A 21201-nucleotide genomic window follows, 5' to 3' on the forward strand; every position below is an offset into this window, starting at 1 on the left:
TTTCTCATTGATGAAATACATTGTTTGGTAGATCACTTGCTAAAAAATTAGAAGACTGAGAGTAAAAGCTCTCCCAGTTTGAATGTATTCAATATCACATCACCCAAATGCAATAAAAGCTGGACTGGATGCAAGCTTACTGGGAAGCACAAAACACAAGAGACCTCTACAAGTTTCATGTTATTTGGGACATGCAAAAATATACTGTCTTCATTGTGCATAGTATACAAGGGCACTCACCTACAAGAGAGAAGTAACATTTCTGATCCCTGCCCCCAGGACTGATTTTGTAATCTAATATTAAGCAGCCAATATATAAGATGGTTAGAGTGTCCTTTGAGCACAAAAAGGAACCCAGCAAGTCCTGCTTTCCCAGAAGAATGACCCTCCTTGGTTTACCAGAGTTCTTATTTTTTTTTTTTTTTCCCCCTAGGGTGTGATAGAGTTTCAGCAAAATGCTTAAGAGCATTGCTTATCTAAAGCAGTCTCTGATCTAGTTGCTAGCCCTCTGTGTTAGAAAATAAGGAAATGTGGTGTTGAACGCCCATTTCAATTCTCACACTCAACTCAGGTGCCTGAGTTACAGACAGTGGCAGAATTTCATTCTATTCTGAAACATGTATCTCACTCTATCAAATGTATGGGGCTCCCAAGAAAATATTCTACTTTCTGTATACTTAAAAGTTGCCCTTCCTCACTGTATTTTCAGAGAAGAACATTCACAGACTGCTCTCATTAGGTAATAAATGATCTCTAATATAAGCATATTTTTTTATACTTGTGTACTTTTGTATACTGCACAAGTCCAGCACTATTTCTAGCACTCTGGTAATAATTACCTGTCATTCTGTATTTCCACTGTTAGTTATATAAATATATATTTTATTTGATTATTTAAAAGCAAAATTTTATTCAGCATATTGCAATAGAATAAGAAAATTTCTAACTTTCCATACGGTGCCAATCTTTAAAGTTGAATGATGCTTTAAGTATTGCAGATGATAAAAGACAGCTAAGCATTATTCTGTACAGACACCTGTCCTGTGCTTTATAAGGTGTCCAAGAAACCACTTAGCCTTGTATAAGCACCTGTATCTTGCTTATACAGAACCTCTGTAAGTTGAGGCAGTCTGTGAAACAATAGAATTGATATGTAGAATACAATAGAAATCAGAAGAAAGTAGTTACATAGCACACCTTAAAAGTGTATATGACAAGCAAAGAATGTCACCACATATTCAGTTGAAAATGTAAGGAAAAAACTTAGCCTGATGTGGGCCTGTGCAGCTTTGCAAACTCTCTTGTATTATATGATGGGAAGTGTTCATGCCACACAGACCTTACACCTGTTACTTTCAGTAGTCCGTGTCTAAAGAGTACAAGGAAAAATAAGGCCTACTTGCTTTTTGTTTGAACATTTGTTTGTTTGTTTTAATTGTAAATGTAGCTCTTCCTTGGAGTTTCTTTAGTGTCAAACAAGACTGTTACTCTTCCTATTAAAAGTATAGCCCGCAAAATGAAGCTTTTGGGATAACAGAACTATCAGGTGCATCAGTTCACCTAATCAACCCACATTAAGACTTGAACTGTTAATCCTGTTAACTAGCAAAACTTTCTCCTACTGAGCTACTGCAAATTTCTATTAAAACAGGAATGTTTAGTGCACAGAGCATATAATACCTGCCATAGATTCCTTAGAAATAACATGAAAGAAGTCCTTCAACTGTGGTGTTATGGATACTTGACACACTTAATGTTCTGTATGAAGCCTTTTTGTGCCAAATAATTCTGAGGATTACAATAACAACAGTGACCAAAATCAGGCTGATTCTATAACCACATCAGTGGCCTTTCTAATTTACTATTTTACTTACTTACTTACTTACTTACTATTTTACGTCCTTTACCAAAATCCTTCAGCTAGTTTCTTTCTTAGCATTAGTCTTCTCCATCTTTTGCTAAGTGACTCGACCATCCTCACTGTCCACCTAGCTAATTGTAGGTCCCACAGTTTGCTCTCACAGAATATCTGTAGAATAAATTATATCAAAGAAGGGAAAGAATCGCCCATGATATAAATGGACTATGTCATGTATAGTACATGTGACAAACGAACACAACTGAATTGTCCTGAAACATGTAAAATGAGGAGGAAATGCTTCCATAATAAAAAGTATTCACAATTCATGTAATCACAGTATCACACAATGGTTAAGGTTGGAAGGGACCTCTGGAGGTCATCTGGTCCAAGTCCCCTGCTCAAGAAGGGATACCCCGAGCAACCACGTGCAGGCAGCTTTTGAAGATCTCCAAGAAGTGAGACTCCACAACCTCTCTGGGCAACCTGTTCCAGTCCCTCATCACCTGCACAGTAAAGAAATGCTTCCTCATGGGTTTCTTGATGTTTAAATGCAATTACATATATATGTTCATTATACATCAATGCTTTTGTTTCTAAGATTTTTTTATGTTGTTGTTTATATTTTTCAGTTTAACAAAATTTCTGTGACATGAGGTATTTGCCAGGACTGCAAATTTTAGTCATGAAAATAGATATGGATGAGAAGAAATTATCAATCTGGTCTGGAATTTTATTTCATTTTATTATATCCTTGAGGAAATGTTACTGTGAAAAATTAACACCTGCAGCAACCAAATAAGGTTCTCTGCTTTTCAGGGAGAAAAGTTGTCATTTGTGTTCACTGTTTTAGGAAAAAAACACTGTAAGACCAGTGGTGATTGTGAATGAATACGATGATCAAAATTTGTCTTTAGACCTGCACTCTAAACACAAGAGTTAAAATAGGAACCTGAAATACTGACAAAACAAAGTTTATTGTTTAAGACAGTGTCAAGAAGGATTCATACAGAGCCTGTAGACTCTGTCTAAGTTGTACTACAGTCTGGACAATGCTATCTGTGAAGTAGCACCATGAAAGGCAAAGGATTTCAAAAAGAACATGAAGAATTATTTTTTGCACAACCCATGAATATGTTTCCCTAAGTGCCATATTCCAGATGTGAGACTTTCCATAGCAACATCCGGTCATTATGTTTGCAAATATGGATGCAGAGAGCTGATATATAACTGAGTTCACTATTGGCTCTGTAAAGCACTAAACAGCAAAAGCAACTAGCTTCTTGGCACAGCTGTGCCAAAAATAGAAGATCATTGGGAATGAACTGTTTACAGAGTCTGAGTGAGAATAGGAATATAGTTCTAAGGCTTCAGCACTTTTGCTCTGAATTTCTTCTCCAATCTATCTTATTTCAGAAAGAATTAATTTTACTATATCATTTGCCAGACAACAAATGAAAGAAGGGAAGTCAAGGATCCACTCTGCATTTATTTGCAGACAGAAGGATGCAACAGAAATACAGAAAAGGCAACTTCTGTGCAGCGTCTTCTTGAGGACTGAAATGTGCGAGAATCCTAAGCAGTACTGCTGATATATGGTTGCTTTCCACATCTACTTCTCTGGCAAGACCAGGTAAAGCCCTGAAGCAATTTAATATTACAATAGGTCCAACATATTATGTTCAGCTAACAAGGAAGGAAAGAGCTTGTGAATTAAAAACACAAGCAGCAACCCCATGCATAAGTGAAATAGATTCAGAATGAAGTAACATTAAAATCAGATGTAGTGCTGAATGTGTTGTGTGGTCAAAGCCTTTAGTTCAAACTCTGAAATCCTTAAGTATCCCAATGTCCTCTACAGAATTTCTGCTTCCACCAGCAGAAGTTGTGTATGGCATAGATCTGTAGCAAAGGTAAATGATTAATGATTTCTTTACATTGCATAAAGCTATAATTGAATCTTTTTTTTTTTTTTTTTTTTTTTTTAGGAAGAATCAGATAGTTCACATATCATGTAAAGCCTATTATTTGTAGGAAAGGAGCTAAATATTCAAACCCCTATATCAAAAAGAAACAGTCCTAACTTTCAACATAGAAGTGGACTACTAACAGCTTAAAGCTATGTATAAGTGTCTAGACACAGCCTGAAAAATTCTGATCTTCAGAATTAAACATTTATACAGAAGGATGTCTTTATAAATAGTTCTTCAAAGGAAGGAAAAGTTATGTATAACATACAACACCACCACATATAAATGCAACTTCTGATGTAAATGAGCTCAGCTTCAAGCCTTATCTCACTTCGAAGAATTAAAAGTGATATTTAAACAAAGCCCTAACCAACCATATTGTTTAGGAGCGGCACACAGTAAACACCTTGAGAACAGAGCAACAAGCAAAAATTTACTATGCTAGCAAAGCAGCCATGTTCATGCAATCCACCAACCAAACAACTGCAAGTATAAGAGAACTTAAATAAATAGATCTGAACCAATTCCACAAGAACTGGAGGTACCTACTTTTCCACTCTGAACAACCTGTTCCAAATCTTTTTATTATATTTCCAATGAAAATTTTCAGAGAAAACATTTAGTCTGAATGTCTCCACATGAAATACTATAAATTGCTAAATATCAAAACAACTTGCAATCTATGTTTGTATCTTCAATGCAGAAAGAAGATATCAATAAAAATTGTCTTATGCAGTGGCTCGACCCAACCGCTTCCAGGCTTGTGTAGTTTGTAACTAGATCAGGAAGGCAACTTTAACTTGGTATCTAGAGGAAACCTTCATGATGGTTAGGATAAATTCCTTCCAGATGTAACTATTTATTTATTTATTTTCTGTTATTCATACTGTTATTTGTGAGATACCCTAAGCACAGGGTAGTTTCTTTTATAATGGAGTTGAAATGATACAGCAATAAAGTCTAGTAGCAGAGGGTTAAGATCTGCTTCCCTTTTTGAGGCCGTCAGGTATTTATTAAATTTTCCTGGGATGTGGAAAATGCAATTCTTTCCATGTACCTTGTTCTAAGTAGTGAAATGATACTTTCTGACCTCTTCACTTAAAGCTACAATTTTCCTCTATTAGGTGTTTTGCCTATGAGGTACATGTAAGTCCAGCTCTCTGCTCTGTTTATTACTGAACACTCACTATGTTCACCAAGTGAACCACTTTCCTGCTAATAGTTTTAAATAAATGGTTAGTGGTCAGTGGGTTGGACAGACCCTTTATTTTATCTTTATTTTATCAAATGTTTATCTTTATTTTTTTTATCTTTATTTTTTTTATCTTTATTTTATCAAATGTTTTATCAAATCATCTTTATTTTATCAAATGTTGAGTGTCTTCAGTTACAAGGACAGCTGGAAAGCTGTGTACTAACACTATTTCCTCAGCACGTGATTGGTGTTTGTGTCTCCTCTTTCTTGAAGGGACAAAAATAAGTGCTGCAGAAGCATGATGAAGGCACCAGGAAGACAGAGGAGGGCATGGTAATCATGTTGACAGGTAGACTTCAAATTATGAGAGCCTGTGTGCCTGTGTCTAGTTTATGGTAGTGGAGAAAAAACAAAAAACAAACCCACCAAAACAAACAACAACAACAATCAAGCCCCAAACCAACCAACCAACCGAAAACATTTTACCAGATTATTAAAAATAATTCTGCAATTTAAAGAAATGTGAAAACTGGTACACCATCTCTCTCTACTTTCATGTATTAGTCTTCATTAAAAAAACAAACAAACAAACAAAAAAAAACTGTATTTACACTGCTATTTCTGTTTTACAACTATTTGCACAGCATGTGTCACCTGATAAATTAGGTGTAGTACCACATATTAGTATATTGTATATGCCAGCTATCTTGAGTTTGTTAGAAAATGTAAGGGAGTTTCTAAAAGATTTATACATCCTAAAACTTCAACTTCTGATAAACTGCATTCATTTATGTAGTATTGTTTGTGAAATGGATTTGATTGATGTATTGAGTTTCTTTAGACCTCGAATAAGCCTGACTCCTCCTGCCCCTGGTGGATTATGAAATACCTGAAGTACAAGCCATCTTGAATGTCTTCATGTGATATGGGCTAAATGGTGCCTTGGAACATCTGTTCCTGGAGCTCCTCCAGCGGAGATTTCTTTCTATAACAGAAAAGCTTTGTGAACAGTCTTTGGGACCCGACTAAGTGAAGTGAGCTCAGGAGAAAGCACTTCAGTTTGCCTTGCAAATCAAATGTGCCCTTCTCAATATAAAGATTTTCAGCAGTCACCATCATAGAGAAGGGGCACTCCAAAAGCAGCCTTTTCTCTTACTCTTTCATTTTTACTTTTACTTCTTTTACACTTTACACTTTTACTTCCCATTATCTTAACAAAGGTCATCTGCCTGCATTTTTTTTTTTTTTTTCTTAAATTTAAGAGGTTGGAAATATTCATCCTTCCTGTAGAGGTAGAGCTGAACATAAGGGCTCCTCAATAAATAATTGACAGATAGATGATAGATACCCGTTCTTAAAGACATTCGGTACATTTAATGGAAACTGAAAGAAGATATGTTTGGCCACTGCTAGGGAATTATAAGCATTAATTTTAATTCAATGGATTATATAGAGAAATATGAGCACAGAATTTGGGACTCAGATCTAAAAGAAGAATTTTGTTTTGTTTTGTTTTTTAATTGGTATTTTGAGATTTGTAAGAGTGTTGCTTTAGGATACTTCCTTATTTCCCAAGTCCTTTAGTTTATCAATGACAAGGCTAGAAAGATGTGATTTTCAAAAAGGATGAGATGTTTTCAGTGAATGCCCAAGGTTCTCAGTAAGAATTATATACCTGTATTACCTACAGTCCTCTAAGAATCCCATCCAAAATTCACTTTCTTTTTAAAAAAAAATATGAGCAGTGAGATGCCAGTGTGGTTACTGGAGTTTCACAAGATTAATCCTTTTCTAACAGAAAACTGAGTTTGGTCTAAGAAACAACAAAGTACCTTGCTTTTATCTTTTTCCCCTTAATTACTGTGTCTGTAGTCCTACACTTGTTGATGGAATTCTTCTATCACTACTACTTATGATGTTAACTGCATTGCCCACAGAGTACATTTACTTATGGTTGTAATCTACAGCACAAGTGACAGAAACTTTGATTAGAGCTGTGCAGGCATTCTAGTGTCCATTGTTCAATTCTACATTTTGTTTCTAGGAAAAGGAACAGTAAGATACTTCCTACTAAGATGCCTTAGAAGCTGGATGGTCGTTTACTACAATATCTAAATTGTAGCGAGCAGTGAGTGATTCAGACTACTAAATTCAGAGCTGACAGACCTAATTTTCCCATACAGTAAACAGATAAAGGCAAGTGCCATATTCAGTCCATGTATTTTTAGAACTCCTAACTTTGCACTTCATTTCCCTGGAAAATCAACAGTCCAAATTCTACCAGTGTTGCTAATGTTATGAACAGAAGAAAGTGAAACATCAGGATCCCTATCAAAATCAATAAGAAATAAACTATCTAAACAAATCTGTTTTATTAATTAGCTTCTAGACCTCACCAAGAACAAACTCTGTTATTAATCTCCCCGCTCTCTGGCAGAGCCATAAGAAACTCCATATTACCTTCCTCATTAATTGATGCTAACTCTATTTTGTAAATCAGCTGTGCTCTAACTGGGTTTGTCCACATAGCGATTACTATGTTGATTCTCAGAAGATCTTATAATACTTTTCTTATAAAATTCTATTATCACTTTTCACATTTTATGAGCCTTTTTTCCTAATGACTAATATTTGACATAGAATATATATACACATAGGTATCAATGAACATGTGTATTAATTCCAGAAAAACATGGGATCCCTAAGAAAAACTTAACTTGTGTGAGTTTTAATTCCAAGTATTATGCAAAGCAGCTAATACAGGCACCTCTGTAATATTCTTGCAGTTCTTAACCACAGCCTACTATTTATGGAAGGAAAGCAGTCAAAAAGCAACGTCAGCCTCTTTAGGTTGATTAGAACGGCTAACTGCATGTGTAACTGTTTTGGAACAAGTAAGCCACTGTGTTTCATAATGATAGTAGAAGTAAGCTGAGTATCAAGCATCATGGTTTGCCAGTAGTAATTTACTTGAGCTCTTGAGTTTTGCTTATTTTTTTCCTTATATTTTTGATAGTGTAGATTCAAAATTTTTCATGTTAGCTGAAAACACAGCAGCAGTCGCACCATGAACTAAGCATTAAAAAGTTCAGTCACCATTACATCTTAAAGAAACTGCTAGACTTCCTCCACTTGCCCATCAGAATAGCAGTAGCAATTGCACATTGGATTGATCTAACACAGCTTCTCTTTCAGATTCTGAAATAAGCAAAGTTCCCTGCAAAGGAAATGACTTCCTTGTTGCATCAAACTTATGTAACTTTTGAAATTGGCCATGTATGTTCTACCAATTTTGTTGATAAATTTAAGCAATTGAGGATATGCTATAGATTCAGATACCTGAGAAAATGCTTATAGCCACCCAGCTAGCCACCATCTTGCCCAAATGGAAAGAATACTTCCAAAGTATTCCTATAAGATTTAAGATCTGACCTTACAGAATGCTGAAACAAAAGTCATACAACTTTCATACCTGGTTCCTAAGAGGAATCCAACTGAGGAGTGCTGAAAGCTTTTCTTATATTTTTATTGGTTAGAAAGGTGAATCTACCCAACCAAAAACGTGTTCCCTGGAAATGGGAACAAAATACTTTTTAGATAGCTCATTAATTTTTGCATGATTCTTCAATTTCACCCCAGTGCATTATGATGTCTGTCATCAGCATAAGGACTCTTGAGTAAATGGACACTGATTATATATTTTGAAAATACTGGTTATATAGAGTCCAATATACCCAAGAAAAGAGAAAGCTTCATAGGTTAATTACATTGCTATTACATCAATTCAGTTACTACCAGTGACCTGTATGTATAAAGGGCAGTTTTGCCAAGGTATCGTAACCAATATATATCACTTTTAGAAGGACTTTATCTATTTAAACCTCTCTCTGTATTTTCAATAGAATCAACTAAAGTACACAGCATCCAAGTCTCAAAGAACCAAAGCATATCATAACGCTTCATTCTGAACAGTTTCTTGGTGGAGGGTGGGGCTGGGAAGTTTGGGGCAAAATTTTCAAAGGGGAGAGGCCTGTTTTTGCTCAAAAAAATTATCTGAAAACTTGTGACAGCATTTATGTGGGCAGTCATTGACATTATATAAGCAGATCCAGCAAATACACTTGCAAATGATCAGTACAGGCACCCAGCTGTAGCTGATGCTTTGCTTGTACCTTTGTGAATATTCTTCTGGTAACTGCATGCATTAATCCACTATTAGGATTACATTTTATGGAAGCATTTTTTGCACAAATACACCTCCACCCTCCTTGTTTGAAATGTGAGTGCTGGTGTATCAAAAAATATTTGGAAGACAGACTTATTAAAATAGATGTTAAGAGAACACAGTGGGGTATATTTTCAGTGTGGAGCAGAGAGATTTAACTGCATGACTTCCATTAGCTTTAATGAGAACTGCACAGCTAAATCCTCACACACCACACTAGAAGATTAACCCAGAAAACACATAGTGTTTACTTTTTACTAATACTCTGATTATTACCACGTTCTTCCTCCTCCTCTTCTTCTTCCTCCTCCTCTTCTTCCTCCTCCTCTTCATCCTCCACATCTTCACCTTCCTCTTCATCCTCCTCTTCTTCCTCTTCAATCTCCTCTTCTTCTTCTCGATCTATCTCCTCATCTTCCTCCTCCTCATCACCTTGCTCCTCATTGTCATCAGAATATTCCTCCTCTTCTTCATCTTCTTCCTCCTCTTCCTCTTCCTTTTCATCCATCTCCTCTGTTCCATCAGTTTCATAGCACTCATCTACTGAGGAGTTGTCTGCTTTAACCACAAAGGGTTTTCTTTTGGGAGCTGGTTCTTGTGGTTGCTTATCTTGTGTTTTTCGTTTTTTTGCCAAAGGACAGCCATAAACACTGTGAAAAATAAAAGATGTAAATTATTACACTATCCTAAAAATTTCTGCAAGATAACTCACGTCATTTAGCCATTTATTCTAATTTCTACAACTCGATTAGTTCCTGTTCTCAAAATACATGTTTTCAAACCAAAACATTGCTTAGGCAATAACGACCAGGGTGAAAGATATTTACAAAACCTGTGAACTTGCAAATAATTATTATTTGCCTGAAACAGTATTGATACAAATGTGTGTTTTTCCTTCTTTTTCTTTTCTGTGTTCTGCGTGTTAGACTTTTTTTTCTAGGGCAGATTAATGTAGTTAAAAAAAAAGCAAACAAACAAACAAACAAACAAAATGGCACTACCTGTTAGCTATCAATACAACAATCAGGAAGAAAGCAATGCTTCATAATTTTCTAATATTTAGAAACGTTTTGATCATTTACAACAAATACATGTTTGAGTGGTATTTAAATAATGAAAATACAAATGCATTTTTAACACTTTTTTTTGTTGTTATTATTACAAATGATGAACTGCTCTTAAATTCTCCACTGTTCATCTTCATTATATGTTACAAGGCTGAATAAATGGGAATGAAAGCTCCCCAGCACAACCAGAACTAACAGTTTAATGGGCAATGTTGGAAGTGTTGTCACACTGAAAAAATGAAACAATAAATAAAATCCATTGTCAGTGAAGTAAGTAAATTTTTTTTCAAAGCTGAGTACATCTTCTCTTCAATCATTTAAACACATTTTAACATAAGCAGCATTTCAGAGTTTTGCTCTTCTAGCGGAGTAGCTACCTGTTTCTTAAAGATGTATGATCTGTGTTTGTTGAATGTAGTCACCCCTTGTTGTAACCACTATCACTTTTTTTTTAAGAACTTTCTCTTTGGCCTTCTTTGTTGAAGTGCTACTCAAACCACATTGCTTTTTAAAATTTTTCTTCAGATTAACTATTTTTGTGACATTCCAAATGTTTTTTTTCTAGCCTTTTATGCATATCTACTTATATCTTCCTTTTTACATTATATTTTCATACCCTTTATAGTGATTACAAAACACTGAGGATCTTTATCATTTTCTTCTACTCTATTAATGCTTCATTTTCTATTAACAGATCACTGAAAAATAGGGCTTGTCACAGCATTTAGTACTACAGATGTGCTCTTTGTGGTGTCTGCATTTTGGTCTGATTTAATCACATCCTGGCAGCTATACATTCCAATTACTTAAACTGCTATTTAGGTAACAAGCAGCCCATTTTATCTAAGTGCCTAACTTAACCATGTGAATTTTAAAGCCCTTGTTCACAGTAGGGCTGGCTCACTCTGCCTGGCACACACATATCTAAGGATCAGGTACAGTCACAAAAGTTGGTATTCATAATGGAAAACCTGTTTGGGGAGGCCTTCTTTGGGTAACACAGGCACCTCTCTCTCTTGTAAGGCCTATAGCTGTCTTTAATCCAGCATGCCTAAATTAGACAACAACCTCCCTCTGTTAACACTGTCAGAAAATACTGAGTGACATTTAGGTACCTCCATCTAGACAGATCCCAGTTATCCTCATTTTGGTTTTGGGTATGTGGATTGGATTTACATGGGTATGTGAGGCGGCCTCTGTGAGGAGAGGCCTGGAAACAGCTGGTTCCAGCCGGCTCCAACAGCCCCAGTGGAGGGCACAGCTGGGCTTAGTTTCCTGTGGGAAACATATTTAAGAAAGAGTAAAAAATGCTATGCATCAATAAGAGAGAAGTGAGGAAAACAAGAGAGAAACAACTCTACAGCCAGCGAGGTCAGTGCAGAGGGAGGGGAAGGAGGTGCTTCAGGCAATAGAGACAATATTCACGCTGCATCCCGTGGAGGGCCACATGCCGCAGCAGGTGGATGTGCTCTGAAAGCAGCCTGTGGAGAAACAGCATGGGAGTAGGATGCTGGCAGGAACTGCAGCCTGTGGAGTTGAGCCCATGGTGGAGCTGGGGAAGAACATGAGGAGTAAGGAGCGGCAGAGAATAAGCACTGACCTCAACCCCATTCCCCATCCCCGTGCTGCTTCAGGGGAAGGAGGTAAGAAGGGTCAGGAGCGAAGGAATGAATTTGAGCCTGGGAAGACGTGGTGAAGGGGGAAGGTGTTTTCGTTTTGTCTTTGTTTCTTACTCTCCTTCTCTGTTATTAATGGGCAATAAATAATCTTCCTTAAGTCAAGTCAGTTTTTCCCATGATGGTAACTGGAGAATGATCCCCCTGACCTCATCTTGACCCATGATTTTTTTCATTAAATTTTCTTGCCATGTTGTTGAAGAGGTGGAGTGAGAGAGCAGCTTGGTGGGCACACGGCAGCTAGTCATGGTCAACCCACCGCAGTATGTGGTAGTAGCACTGACAATACATATTTTCCGGAAATCAACACAGAAGTTCAGGACTAGTGGTGTTGGCTAGAAGGGGAATAGACCCCATACATGCTCCAGATCCTAGGAACAAGCTCCAACCAGCAGGTAGCATGACATATCCTGGGGAAGAGCACCCCTTTCTAAAAGAAGAGCTCCAAGAAACTAAGTCTGATACACAGTAAGCAAACAAAATCTCAAACCCTTACTACCGTTGTGTCCTAAACCTGGGAAGGCAGAAGCTTCTTTTTTTATTTTTTTTGTCTTTATATTTGTTTCTACCTAAAGATGCTTCAACATAAAACCTACATGTTAGGCAGAAATCCTTGTCCCTAGCTCCACACTACTGCTGTCTGTCATATGACTGTCCTGCCTCTTGACCTGTGACTCCTATTCTTAGTAAACACTCAGCTGCTCAGAGTTGAGTGGAATGGCAGAAATGATTTTCATGGAGAATATCCCACCTTATCACAGTCAGGGCAGAAACAGGAATTCAGTCTCCCTCAGTCTAGACAGTGTCTAAAGCTTGTGGAAAAAGAGGAGCGCTGTTGTAGTTCTGACCACTCCAGGTTTATTCTGGAGCATCCCCTGGTGCTATGGGAGGAGTTCAGGAACTGCATACCTAAACTATTTATATGGAGCTCTGACTTCTAAGGCAGGCAATTTTTTCCTCAGAACTAGAATTTCAACATGCATGTAGTGCCCAGGGAAACGTCCATATGGCAACAGAGGAACCTGTTTCGGTTAGGTGCCCAGCAGGTTGCAATCCTGGAAAACAGGTGTAGGTCACAGCTTGGGCCTCATGCAGGTGTTAGAAACTTGCATATCAATTCAATGCATTTTAAAAAGACGGGATAACATTCATTGAGTGGACGTGTCTTGCTTTCTTGTCTTGGTTTTTGTTCCTTCTCCTTGTGATGTATATTACCCTTATTATAGCTTCTTTAATGCCAGTATCATTAAGTGATATTTTCATAAAACCCTGATATTTAATTTCAAAGATGAGAGTAGGCTTAGCCCCAACTATCTCCAGCATTTATTTTCTTTCTCTTATTATAACCTTCTTAGAACAGAACAGAATACAACAGATCAGAATAAAATAGTTTAAGTTGGAAGGGACCTACAAAGATCATGTACAACTGTCAGACTGCTTCAGGGCTGATCCAAAGCTAAAACATATCCTTAAAAGAATTATCCAAAACAATTATTAAACATAAATAGGCACGGGGCATCAACCACCTTTTCAGAAAGCCTTTTCCAGTGTCTAACTACCCTCTCGGTAAGGAAGATTTTCCTAATGGCTAGTCTGGCACAGCTTTCAGTAATTCCCACATGTCCTGTCACTAGATACGAGGAGGAAGAGGTGAGCACCTCCCTCTTCACTTCTCCTCAAGAAGTAGAGAGCAATGAGGTCACCCCTCAACCTTCCGACTAAAAAAAGCAGGTGACCCCAGTCACTCTTCAGAGGACATGCCTTCCAGTTCTTTTACCAGTTTTGTTACCCTCCTCTGGACACTTTCAAGGACCTCAACATGCTTTTTATGGGACTGCACACAATATTCAAAGTGAGGCCTCACCAACACTAAATATAACAGGAGAATTTCCTTTTGACTGGCTAGTTATGCTGTGTTAATGCACCCCAGAATACAGTTTGCCCTCCTGGCCCCCAGGGCAAGTTACTGTCTCATCTTGAGCCTACTGTCAATCGTCATGCCAAGATTCCTCTTTTGTCAGGGCTACTCTCCAGCCACTCATCTCCCAGTGTGTACCTGTGCTCAGCATTACTCAGTCCCAAGTGTAGAAGCCAGCAGTTGTTCTTGTTGGATTTCATGCTGTTGCTGATGGCCCAATGCTCCAGTCTACCTAGGTCGCTCTGCAAAGCCTCTTCTCCCTCAAGACAGTCAACAGCACCTCACAGTTCATTATTTTCAGCAAATTTACTAAGTATGCATCCAGATCATTGATAAAAATATTGAACAGAACTGGCCCTAACACTGAGCATTGGTGAACACCACTAGTGTGTTCACAAGCCAGATGCAGTCCCATTCACTCCAACCCTTTGAGCTGTACCATTCAGTCAGTTCTTCTCCCAGCATATCAGAATAAGAGGTGCAGATGACACTTTAGGCAGCTCTGAGTTAAAACTATCAAGACTAAAGTGCAAAAGTAGATGCTTAGCTGTGAAAATGTTTGACCATTGGAGATGATGCAAACTTGAATTCTGTCACATTAAAGCCAGAACACTAGTCCCAACCTACCACAGTCTTTGACTAAGATCATTAAACTGTGAAAACTGTTCATCTAGCAGTGGCCCCAAAGAGTGCCCTTTAAAATTTCTAATAGTTTGGGGACTGGGGAAGAAGATGGTAGGGTAACTCCATCTGCTTTGATTTGAAGTGCTTAATTTTTGCATCTAAATACAACTCTATGGCTTTTAGAATACAAATTATTGGTCAAAAGTAGAAAGAAGTTGACATTACCAGTTTTGGTCATCTGTTATCTCTTTTTACAGCTTTATGCTTTTGTGCACAACATTTTATAAAGTATGTGAGAATCGAAGACTTTACTCAGGATTCAGACCTGGGCATAACCAGCGGTGGAAATCAGTGCGGGTTAGCTGCTTGGTCTTGTTTACTACTTTAATAAATCTGATTAAATAACTATTTGTAACATAGGTGTTCAAATAAAGTTGTGAATTTAACTTCAGCTTTTCAGTCATCTATTCTCATTGTCTTTACATGCAGATTTACAACTGAGGCTACATCAGCAACTAACAGAAATGAACTGACGTGTATATTTTAAAGGTTAGGACCAACACTTAGGTATTAAGGAACATGACAATTTTCCAAGGAAATCACTTATATTAGTTAATTATGACTCAGCTTTTGTAAACTCTTTCCCAATTAATTTGTACCATTCTGCTGCCTATTTTGTCTACAGTCCTGAATTTGTTTTTGTCAGTGCTTGGATTTGTAGTTTATAAAGCTACCATTGCCTGTATTATTCTCATAAAACCTTTAAAATACTGTTTTGCACTGGAGTCCTTCTCTTCAGCTATAAACTTCATATACCTCGTATATACCTCATATACTATAGACCTCAGAGTCTGTTGAAAAAATATTATTCAAGTCTTTCAGAAATCTGGGAAACAGGACACCAAACTTAGAACCTATTATTTAGCTGTCCTATTTTATTTTTACTTTTTAACCTGTTCTGCTATCAGCTTTTGTTTCATTAATTTTTCAGATTCTGCCTCCAGGACACTTCTCTGTTTCTGGCATTTTCCCTTTGGTCTCTCTGGTGAGCATGTCGAGGGAAAGGAAGCGTTCAGCTTCACAGCAGTCTCTGCTTCATCTGTCACTGACTTCCTCTTGCAATCACATACAGAGACTACAAGAGGTCTCATTGACCTCTTGTTCCTCATATATTTGTAAAATCTGTTATTGTTTGTCTTTATAGCTCCTGTAATTTTCTCCCCATTCTCAATTTTGTTTTGTGATCATTCCCTTATTTGCTTATTTTTTAGACTTGTTCATCACTGCTCAAAGCAATGACCTCATTGATTTATCTGTCATGTATGCCTCTATCCGTTCCTTTATTGCTCACAGTATTTCCCTGGTCAGCTATGTTTGTCTTATTTTCCCCTCACTCTTCAGTTCTCATGGCTTTCAGTGCAATATATATTTGGGTTTCCTGAAATATACTTCTGAGTATTCCACACTTCTTGAATGTATGTCTCAGTCATCTGAGTTTTTTGAAATCTATCATGAATAATTATTGTGGAAAGAACACTGTTGACTTTCATAGTGATAAGCTTCAAGAGGACATATTTTCATCAGAAAATACATATTTCTTTCCCAGAGTTGAACTTGATTGTTAATGTAATTTTTTACTAATTTACTAATTTACTAATTTGCAACATAATTAGTATGGTTACTATTTATAAACTGTAATAATTAAACATCTTTAACTATAATTGTATAGGATCAGAGAAATACAGGAAATTTTCTCAATCAGATTATTGATTTATATTCTCTAAATCACATGCTACCTCACATATGAAATGTGGGACATGACACCTATATCTGGAGGAAACTTTCCACTTAGAGTGTCTGTTTCCCTGTATGGATTATAAAGGGAGCATATGTGACAAGTAATAATTCAGTCAATTTAAATACCTAATTTAGATAAAGTGATTACTATTTGTCATGTTTACCAGTCTTCTTTTTAAATTTGTATCTCTTTTCTATTGAATCTCCTATTTCAGAAGTCTTGTGCTATAATACCTAACTCAAGAAAATAAGATGATGGCAATATTATGCCCTAAATCAGAATAACACTGTATTTTAGAGGATTTTTTTTCCTTTTTTTTTTTCCTGATTTAGTAATTTGAAAAAGCTTAGATTTTTTTTTTTCAAGCTAAAAAGTAACTCCAGAAAAAGTGCTGTCATTCTTTTTTTTCCTTTTTTTTTTCCCCTTTTTTTTTTTTTTTCCCACATCAGAATTTATTTTAATGTAAAACATAACATTTGGTAGGTAATAGAACCTAAAAATGTATTATAGACATCTTGTAAGGTTATCAAAAAACACTTAATAAAGCACTTAAGCATATGAATTGGTACCGAGGTGGAATTTTATCGTATACAATTGAGGATAGGAAATTAGGAAGAGTCTGGAAGCAGACTTTACCTTAACGCTACAGGCAGAAAGTTCCTAAAGCACTTACACGTCCTACTGAATGCCATAAGTATTATTTTTGGTTTGGTCTATATAGCTTCCAAATCCATACCTGCAGATGAAGTATTTTAGGGTATTTGGAAAATAGGAATTTTGCAGATAATTCTTCTAACAAGTCTTCAGAGAATGAGCAAAGCTAATTAATTTGCATAAAACTGCATCCTATTAAATCACTCTCAAAGCAGTGACTACCTTTGGCTTTAAAGGACTTATACTATCAGTTGTTAACAGTTGACCAGAAAATAAGGTATTTAGACTCCACGAAACCCTATGGCTTGAACATACACTCCTTGCACTTCAGGAGGATGCCCTTCCCAGCAGACTATGTGCTATTCTGAGGCAGAAGTGGTAGCACTGTCATTGAATCTGGATCACTGAATTGATGGGAATGAAAGAATCATAAATTCAGAAAAAGAGATTTACTCCAGTCTAGCAATTTGCCTACTCAATTGCAAGAATAAAGTCTGTCAGCTGAGGACAATTTTCCTTTCCCATTTGAACAACTGATTGCTTAAAGTATGCCAAATTACTACAGGCATGAGCAGCAAACTCAGTGGACAGTGGTAACTGAGGCAGTACAGTCAAACTTCCTTCTGGGAAACTACTTTTGCTTTCTAGGCTGTACTGATCAGGAGACTTCTCTACCCCAGAGAAGTCCAGCGTAGTGCCCAAGTACTGTCATGGAACATGGGAGGTATTGATTCAAATATTCCCAGGCTGGGAAGGGTAAAGGACTTTGTCCAGCACACTAACCACTAAGCTACAGAAGAGAAAAGGGGAAAAGCAACAAGTCAAAGTTCAAGATGGACATTCATTTTTTTGAGTCATTATTTCACAGAGATGGCTAATTGCAGATTACAAAACAGAGCTAGGATATTGGTTTTAGTGCTTCCAACTGGCTGGATTAAAATTCTTTGAACCCTGCCTGTTAGGAATCCCAACCTAGAAGACTAATTTACCTTAATCTGCTTTCCAGGAACCTGCTGGCAACTGAGCCAGAGCCTTGAATACTGTTCCAGAATCAGGCATGCTTCTTGCAATCATTGCACTAGCAAGCACCATAACATCTAATACTGCTTACAGAATGACTGCCCTCACCCCTATCTTTTCAGTGGGAGTCAGGCACTAATCCAGAGTCAGTATTTTGGAAAATCTGTGTTCCCATCCACATTTTACATGCCTGAATATTTTTCTAAAAGTGGGACCACATTAATATGTTTTTATCTATTTAAACTGTAATAAAAAGTAAAAAATGAAATTTAAAATACGGTTATCTCATCTCTGCAGCTTTGCTGTGTTTCAAACTTTCCTATGAGCTTCTGCTTCTGGTTCAATAAAGCAGATTATTAAAAGCAAAAAATGCTTTCTATGTATCAAGTGTCAAAACACTACACTTTAGTCGTACAGATTAGGCGTGTATATAATAGTATTGCAGTTAAGTGAAAATTATTAATATACCTGAACAGGTATGAGCATGACCAATATGCATGGTGAAATGTAGAGAATTTGATTATCCCCTTTTTCCTTCTGGAATTTCAAATATTTGTGTACTCCATTACTGAACGGTAAGAAAATATATGGAAGCATCCAGAAGCATGCTGGATCTCAAATGTAAAGGTACCAGATGTGATATTTACTTCACAGAGCTCTAAAAGCCAACTCAATTGTTTTGCACATCAGAGCCTTTTTAAGCATATAAGTAGCCACAAATATGCCACAGATCTACTCATGTGTATAGCACAATTTAACTAAATAAGTACTAAAGAAGAATTAGTACTTTTTAAAAAGCAGCATTACAAAAATTGCCTGGGAGTAATCACAGGAGCATAGAATCACAGGACAAAAGTGAAATGAATTAATTGATGGAGCCCCAAGCTTGACTTTAAGTTTTTGTTTGTTTGTTTGTTTTTGTTTTGTTTTGTTTTTGTTTTTGTTTTAGGAAATTCTAATATTGAAATATGCATTTTTAAACAAAACAAAGCAGACTATCTCTGATGTAGTCAATACAGACAGTAACTTAAGTCTACATGAAGATCTTTAACCGGATCCTATGCATCTTAGATGTTCGGCACCTTCCCATTCTAATTCACTGAAACCCCAAAATGGTGTAACTGAACTCCATGATGAACAGTGGCAAACTTACTGGCTCATCTACCCTCCAGATACATCATTTTGTCCATCACCAAAGTCTCTCTGCTCTTGGGACATGACAACTGAAGTGAAACTTTTGGTTTTGCAGTAATTGACCCATTTAAACAATAGGTTTATTTAATTAGTCAAATCCCTTAGGTGTTCATTGAAGAAAAATAAGGCACAGTAGTGGTGTTGTACAAATACACTGGAAAAATCTCAGCTCTGGAGAGCTCATTTAAAGCAAGATGTGAAAAACAAATGTAACAAATCATAAGACTGAAAGCCTATGTGGCAGCACGGGTTAGCAAAGTACATGCCCTGCAGTTGTAGATTATTCAAAAGTATTTATGTAAATAAATCAATATAATATCTGATTGCCCCATGACTTATGATGTCATGGATGTCACCTACCCCTAGGCTTCTAAAACTGAAGTCTGTACATGTCAAGCTCCCTTTGTAGTCAATGCAGAGAAGCTGGAATTTCCTGGGAGACAATTCATCTCACCTTTTTTAGACACTTTGCCTATCTCTTGCCACTGAAAATAAAGGGAGTTAACGGTGATTTAGTTTGTATTTCTACCACAGAGGAATCTGATATATGAGAGAAATCTATCCCATTAGACCCTCTCATTATTTTAAATGCTGTATGTTCATCCCTAACAAATATAGTACTTAGCAGATTTTATAAACAAGCACCACAATACTTTAATAAAGAGAAAAACTAAATTCAGCTTACTTCCTTTACACAGTTATCATATAAGAACATGAATAATTCTCCTCCCTATATCTCGTCTGTCTTTCAAAAATACCTGCCTGATCTAATGTCAAACAAATCTGTAGCTGCACTCTAATCTTAGAATGGCAAATACCCAATTCAACTGTGTGTTTAAGAGCCAAAAGTCGCAAGAGACTACTTCTTATTGCCAGACCCTTGAATACAGGGAATGACCAAAGAGACTAGGATAATCCAAAGAGAACAGGTTTAATGACTCATATTGATTCATTAGATGAAATGCAGATAATCAAGTTTTGCTAAGTGGCTATTGATTCTGAAGACTCTGATGTGTAAGAATGCAAACATGCAAATCCAGTGACAATTTCTGCACTAACTGAAAGAACACTGATTTCTGCACTAATGTCAAATTGTAAACTTTATTTCATGTTTATTTCAGAAATCTGAACTAGAATAAAAACATCAGGAAGGAAGAGCCTCTATTTTTCTACACACAGATAAAAATGAGATTGGCTACCTTGAGCTAAATCAAAGCAGTATGTAGAGCTGCCAAGATGTTCAGATCTGTGTTCATCCTATGTTTTCAACCTCAGTGGTAATGACAATTCTGTTTACAGGTAGAGGGCAAGGCAGTTTCCCATTCTTTTTTTTCTTTTCATGATAACGTGATGTTGTAATATGGGAAAAGTTCAGAATGATTCTTTCACCAATTTGAAAGGGTTAGAAAATGCTATAAGAGTGCATCTGTCTGTTACAACAGATCTTTGCATAGTCATGATGTTTGAGCCTTGGACATAATATGAAACATTTATATTCCAAAATGTTAAAAGCAATTGCTTTTAAGAAATTCAGCATTCTAAGTTCAAGCATTCAAAATTCAAGGGGAATAAACTGCTGGAAATCAAAGGCGATTCATGTTGTTATACTGTCAATCATTTAACAACACAGCTAGATACACATTAGTACAATCAACACCCTTAGACACAGACTCGATAGATCATATTTAACAACAACACAGCAGGTCAAACTATCATTCTAGCATGTACTTAAGTATTAACAGTGTATGCTGTCATTTACTGCATCTCTAATGTAAGGCTACTATAATGAGACTATCAGCTACTGATTTCTATCATGAATACTCTTTCTGTTACCTCTACATGAATACACAATAGCACTAGCTCCCAACTTAATTTTAACTAAGAAAGATATATGGCAGAGAATTAAGAAATAGGATACACCAATTTTCCTGTAACTATAGCAATAAGTATCTGACTTGATCCAAAAAGCTAACAGCTAAGGAATACAGACAATGAAAGTAAT

General features: G+C 36.6%; 1 protein-coding gene across 33 annotated transcripts in view; it reads right to left on the reverse strand.

Annotated features, from left to right (window-relative positions):
• MYT1L (myelin transcription factor 1 like) overlaps positions 1–21201 on the reverse strand; it is a 328171-nt gene that overhangs the window by 93906 nt on the left and 213064 nt on the right. For 24 of the 33 annotated variants that reach the window (XM_066994876.1, XM_066994874.1, XM_066994866.1 and 21 more), the window contains 2 exons: positions 9525–9898; positions 5913–6008 (listed from right to left, as the gene is read on the reverse strand). In XM_066994876.1, the coding sequence (XP_066850977.1) occupies positions 5913–6008; positions 9525–9898 (470 nt within the window). Of the gene's footprint in view, positions 1–5912; positions 6009–9524; positions 9899–11430; positions 11559–21201 lie in introns of those variants that run through there. The other 9 variants (XM_066994887.1, XM_066994885.1, XM_066994884.1 and 6 more) reach the window with 3 other exon arrangements.

This window comes from Anser cygnoides, chromosome 3 (genome assembly GCF_040182565.1).
Source record: "Anser cygnoides isolate HZ-2024a breed goose chromosome 3, Taihu_goose_T2T_genome, whole genome shotgun sequence".
NCBI lineage: Eukaryota > Metazoa > Chordata > Aves > Anseriformes > Anatidae > Anser > Anser cygnoides.